Source organism: Phalacrocorax carbo, chromosome 8, assembly GCF_963921805.1.
Source record: "Phalacrocorax carbo chromosome 8, bPhaCar2.1, whole genome shotgun sequence".
NCBI classification, from domain to species: Eukaryota; Metazoa; Chordata; class Aves; order Suliformes; family Phalacrocoracidae; genus Phalacrocorax; species Phalacrocorax carbo.
Genome location: NC_087520.1, coordinates 37,838,992 through 37,844,991, shown reverse-complemented (window position 1 = coordinate 37,844,991; position 6,000 = coordinate 37,838,992). Strand labels below are relative to the sequence as shown.

The following is a 6,000-nucleotide window of genomic DNA, read 5'->3' as shown; positions in this document are numbered from 1 at the left end:
TCATCACACAGACTTCATTCAAGCAAGCATCTCAAATAGTGGAAGGAGAAGAAAGGCAATTTTGTATATTATTACTTATCCCCTCTGAAAAGGGGGATTTTTTTTTGTTCATTTTACTGATTTTACTGGTTTAATTTTTGCAATGTTGGGGGGGGGGGGGTAGGAGGAGAAAAAAGAAGGAATAGTTGTGTTACAATGCTAATGAGCACGTTTACAAGGCTCTGCCAGAAACTCTATGCTTTAGCTTGCTTTTATTAGCCATTTTGGAAGATGTCTTAGTTGCAGTTGCACAAAAAGCATTGTCAGGGCTTTTATATTTTCTCATTTAGAATACTATGACATTATTTGGAGAGGGACTAGTTCTGCAGCACATAAGCCAGGATCAGTATTGTATAATACAGCAGCTAGACTCATTTTGCAGTGTGATTACAAAACCCATCACAGTGAATTATACAGCAAGTTAAATTGGTTTCCACCTTCTGCAAAGCCAGAATATTATCTTGCACAAATAGTGTACAAATGTAGAAATAATACAAGTCTAACTTATCTGAACGATAGACTACAGAAAGCTTCCACTGCTCACTCTATCTGCTGCTAATGACACCTTCTACATTCTGAAAGCAAACTCTAATAATGGCGAATACTCCTGCTTTTTTTCCCCTTTTACTAAGCTTTAATTTACTAGGACATCCTGCCACTGCTAAAAACTTCCCCAATCTGAAAAATAATTTTTTGAGTAACTTCTTTTCACTTCTCTTCATCAGAAATGCTCGTGAATGTGCACTGCCTCTGAACATTGTTTTTATTAACTAAAAAGCACCATCATTGGCTTTAAATATTTCAATGTAATTCAAAATACAGAAACAGCCCTCTGGTATAAGTAACCCAGGCTGTACAGTATAAGTCTTCCTGTGATAGGTTTTTGTATTGCTTTTTTTTTTTAATGCAGCACCTGAACTTGTTCGAGTACCAATACAGTCCTCTAACTACATCTGAAAAGTAAGCCAGAGTTGTTCATGGGGTGTTTGGGGTTTTTTTGTTTGTTTGTTTGTTTTTAAACACAAATAGTATAATAAGAGAGAAGGAAGAGAGTTTGGGGAACTTAACTATCCTGGCCTACCTGCTTTGTTCTAGTCACTAAATACACCAGCTGAAACCAGCTGAGAAAGAGCTATGTGGTCTTAATGAACTTACTTCCTAACATTATGTTTACAGTATTACAGCCCAGGATAGGTGAACTGGTGGAGAGAGGGGCATGGAAAAGGAGAGAAGCAATCAAATAGCTCAATTAAGACTGAAATATCCCAAGAAAATCAGATACAGAAAACAGCCTACCTGCGAAGGCTTCCTCCAGCTGGACAGATGTCGGAGAAGCTTTCTAATCCTGTTTATCCATTTCTGGAATTCAGTGACCACGCAGGCTGTTAAATAAATTTACCACACATATGTATGTACATGCAACTGCATGGATATAGTATAATTGCTTTATTTTTCTCTGTATATTAAAATCAGCAGATCCATCTCTAGCAGAGCTGTACAAATAAAGTTATTTCAAACATACTATTTTGCAGACATTCTGTCTGTTTTCCAGATTGAGAATTGTTACTGCTGCGCTGCGACATAGTTGGTGGTATTTGGAGTTGCCATAGTGTTAAATGTTTCTCCAGTGATCAGCAACTGCTGATTTAAATGAAAACCCTCAGCCGTCTTCTCTCCTGTATATTTCACAGTCATTTCAAATTCATCATAGACAAAAAGGTACAAATGATACCGGGTGAAAAATGTACTGCGTCTAAATGAGCTTCCCATGATTTGATTTCAAGGTCACAGCACACAAAGAGCATATGCTTTCAGTTACTGTAAAGGACAGAACATGTTGAAGACCTTTTGTCATCCAAGTTATAATTAATATACATGTACACACATTCACTTCACAGTACTTGCATATCGAAATGCCTGAGCTGAATTTTGTGTCTGGACAATATCCAGGCCAAAACCTTAGAGCTCCAGCTTATATGTGTGGGATGATTTACTTTAGCAGTTCTGACAAATGAGTACGAGACATAGCTAGGTGAAGGCAAGCCAGAATCAATGGGACTCTAAGGCACTTGGCACTTGTAAAAGATTTTGAGAATTTAATTCTCAAATTTATCAGTATTAATAATTCTAATTTAATGCATTTTCCTTGTCACTTACAATGAGTCAATTGCTAATTAAATGTTGTTGGAAAAGATGAATTACCATTTTACATGCTTAAAAAGAATGTCGCTAATATGTCTAAATCTAGATGTGAAATGTAGAACGATATTATTCTAATCCCCCTAAATACCGTTGTTATCCAAAACAATTTTATACGGAATTAATTTCATTGTCAAAAAACGAGCAAGTACTGGAAAAGCGAATGATCAACATTTAACCCTCTAACATGTATTGGTATAAATTTTCTGTTCAAATTACATGAAATCAGTTTGCAGAATGAATCATTTCCCTTTGGTGTGGTAGCAATGACTTCAAGAATTGGCACGTTGCTATTGGCAGATCACAAATTCATTAATTTTTTTCTCCCCTTTGCACTGTAGATATTAATGTTTAAAACCTGTATAAATGCACAATTTACAGCTATGCCCACCAGTAGTAGCTACCATCTCCTTTTGGCTGACAATGATGAGATTTCTGTAATGCTTTGTCTCTCCTACAGTACCAGTGATAGGATATTTTTTTCCTGGAAATCTTATTACTGAATGCACTGTTGTGGTCTCAGATGGAACTTTCAATCAAAAAGGCAATCAGAAGGTTATCCATTTGTGAGTTTTCCTACAAAAAAAAGCTTTGCAAAACTCTACAGTGTATACTATAACTCATAGTCAGAGCTCCTTGCCCTAAACACTTATATGACTATAGACAATAATGTGATCCATATCTCACAGCACCTTCCTTTGCTCCCAGGAGTGGGGTGCAGAGTAGAAATTGTCTCTAAGTTTCAAATCAGACTTTTGCATTTACACTACTATTGGATTTACCATGGCAATTCAGAACACTCTAGCACGTGGGGCAAGTGATTAGTAAGAATGTGTTTGGCTGTTATTAGTTTGTTACATAAATGTTTGATGTCATTGAAATCTTGAAGACCACTTCTTTTCTAACCTTAGATGACTTCACTTTTTAGTTCATAGTATTACAAAATTGCTAGATAGCGTTATTCAGAGGCGTTTTTAATGCAGTGTAACTTAAATGAATTGGATACTTCATTAATTTCAGTAAAATCTTTATAATACATATCAAAGTGGTGTTAGCATGTTAGTTGTCCTCAAACTACAGCCATTAAAATGAGCCATGCCACAGCTAAAGCAAAGTAAATGCTTCCATTTTGAAACAAAGGCAAAATTGGGGGTGATTCATTAAGACATTTCTGTCTGCAGAACACACATTACTGAGGAGCTTAAAGAGAAGGGATTGTTTTTCCTAGCAGTATTTTAACAAAAAAAGTGTGAGGTTATTTTTCAGCGTGGTGCAGAGAATTAGACACGCATGACTCCTGTGGTCACAGGCTGCTGCATATCTAATTCTGCAAACACTGTCAAAAATCGCTTCAAATATTATCCTTTTTTATTTTGACTCCATTCAACTAATAAGTGATTTTGAAGGAACTGCTTTCCTCAACAAACTATGAAGTTATTCAGGCAGATTCCTTTCTGCAGCGAACAGGTAAAACTGAAAGAAAAGCAATAACAAGAAAAGTATTTATAAAAATATATTTCACAAAGTAGGAAACAATACAGGAGTTTCTCTGAATACAATACATGGAGTAAATAAACAAACAATAAGATAGCTTCAAAACAAAGTAGAAAATTAAAATGATTTGCATGTAATACGTAGTTTTATTATACAGTTGCTACTTCTAAATGGCAAGTTTGCATTACAAATTGAGTATGCTTGCAGCTTCTAGTGTTCTTTCTCTGTGTGCAAGAGCCCTGGTGCATCACTATGAATATTATAGAAAAGAAATGCTAATAACATAAGCAGTAAAATTATGTACACACTGGTTCCTGCTCTAATACAGTGGAGAACTATAAGCATGTTTTTTACTGTACTGTGTTATGTGTGGATTTCTAAAAGTCTATAGTTTAAATATTCACATGAACCAGTTTACTTCCAGCTGTTTGTGCTTGTATTAAAAACACCAGGTACTAGATTTATGAAGAAGATATAAAACTGTCAAAAGTTTTCTCTGGGAAAGTTTTATTCCTGCCAGCATTCTCTTAAAATTCAGCTACCGCAAATGGATAGGTTACTGCTTTAACCTGCAACAATTTGTCATTTTTCTTTCCAAAATGTACATGTATTAAACATTCATTATATATAGAAAAAAAAAAATCTAACGGATATAATTTAGTCTTCTTCATAATCTTACTCTACAGATTATCAGTCTTAATAAATAAAACAGTAATGGACATCAATAAAATATTTATTTCAAAGATTAAACAAATAAATTCGATCTTTAGCAATAAAATCAGCAATTCTTTCATATATGTAGGTCCATCCCCTTTCACAGTTTTTTTCTTTCCTTTCAGAAGATGAAGCACAGGATTGATCCTTCTTCTAGAAAAAGATCCTTTTGTAAAGCAAGGTTTTGTGGCCCTGCCTCTGAATCTCTGCACATTAGTAGGATTTATTACCCATCACTGGAATGGATTAAGAACATGTGAATATTTTAAGGCTTGACACAATATTTAAAGATGATATTCAGTCTGTGGTTACGTGGCCAACAATTACTGTATGTACAATGTATGGTCACTGCACAGTAGAAGCCAGTAGGAATTTACAATGCTATTTCTATTCAGCATTGCTAAGAAGACCAAGATATTGCTTTTAACATTTCTGTGGCGGGATCTTTGTTGGCAATGCAGAAACAAACCATTAGCTTTACATATACTGGCAGGAGCTACTGTTCAACAACAAAATCCCTGCAAGTCCATTTTCTAAGAAAGCACCAATTTCTTTTTGTTCTTTTCAATTCACTGAAGATAATCAAAGATCCAAATCTCCATCTTCAGAGTGGTCAAGTGAATATCAAAGACTTCTAGACACTCCACATACTTTACTTCACACTCCACAAGACTTAACCTCCTAACATATACTTTTTTTTTGGTTCAACATTACAATGTAGTTGATTTTATAGATGACTGGCGCTAAACTTGCCTCTAAAACAAAAAGCCACATTAGTTTTAACTAACAGCAGTGGCCCTAGAATATTACATGATCATTAAGTCAACAGGGAAAAAGTTTGTAATCCACTGTCAAGTTTCTTTGTCACTTTCTCCAACGGAGTAAAGTTCTCCAAGTCTTTTAAAGCGAGGACCCCATTCGCTGAGGTAGTCAAAATTCTGATCTGAGTCTGATGTAGAGGACTCCAGTGAGCTAAGGGAACCAGCCGCTGACCCTCTTCCTTCATAGCCATAAATCTGGATAGAGTCATATGGTGGAGCCGTGGGATCATTATCGGCTTCATGAAGCCTTACATTAATAAATTCATCAACATCAACACCATTAGGAACAGGTGCAAGACCCTGCCTGGGCATAAATTGAAGATCAGGCTTAATATCCTTACGAGGCAAAAATCCATTAATTCCATCCGGATTTTGCAAAGTTGCAATGTCAAATGCTTCTGTATCTTCTTCTCCACCTCCTTCATCATCATAACGAATAATATTTTCCCTCACATCTTCATCATCTTTGATGATTAGAGGCTCATTCTTATGCCTTCTTAGTGTTACAAACAGCACCACAATGACTGCAAAGAAAGCATCACAGGCTGATTAAATGAAAAATTTCCAAAGCACTACATGTTAAGCACAGTTATGGAAGGTCATAGGTTGCTTTTTGTGAAAGTAAGACTTAGAAGGATAGGGAAAGGCTGAAAGATCTATAACTTCAACCCCATTCAAGTGATGAAAATCTGATCAGAAGCTCTGGTTAGTCCTCTAGTTTTCTATTATCAGC

At 35.7% G+C, this 6,000-nt stretch overlaps 1 protein-coding gene across 1 annotated transcript in view; it reads right to left on the bottom strand.

Moving 5' to 3' along the window:
- Positions 1–3,744: 3,744 nt before the first annotated feature.
- CDH8 (cadherin 8) overlaps positions 3,745–6,000 on the bottom strand; it is a 134,908-nt gene continuing 132,652 nt past the window's right edge. Inside the window, exon 11 of the mRNA XM_009502816.2 lies at positions 3,745–5,791. Coding sequence (XP_009501111.1) covers positions 5,298–5,791 — 494 coding nt within the window. The 3' untranslated portion in view covers positions 3,745–5,297. The remainder of the gene's footprint in view (positions 5,792–6,000) is intronic.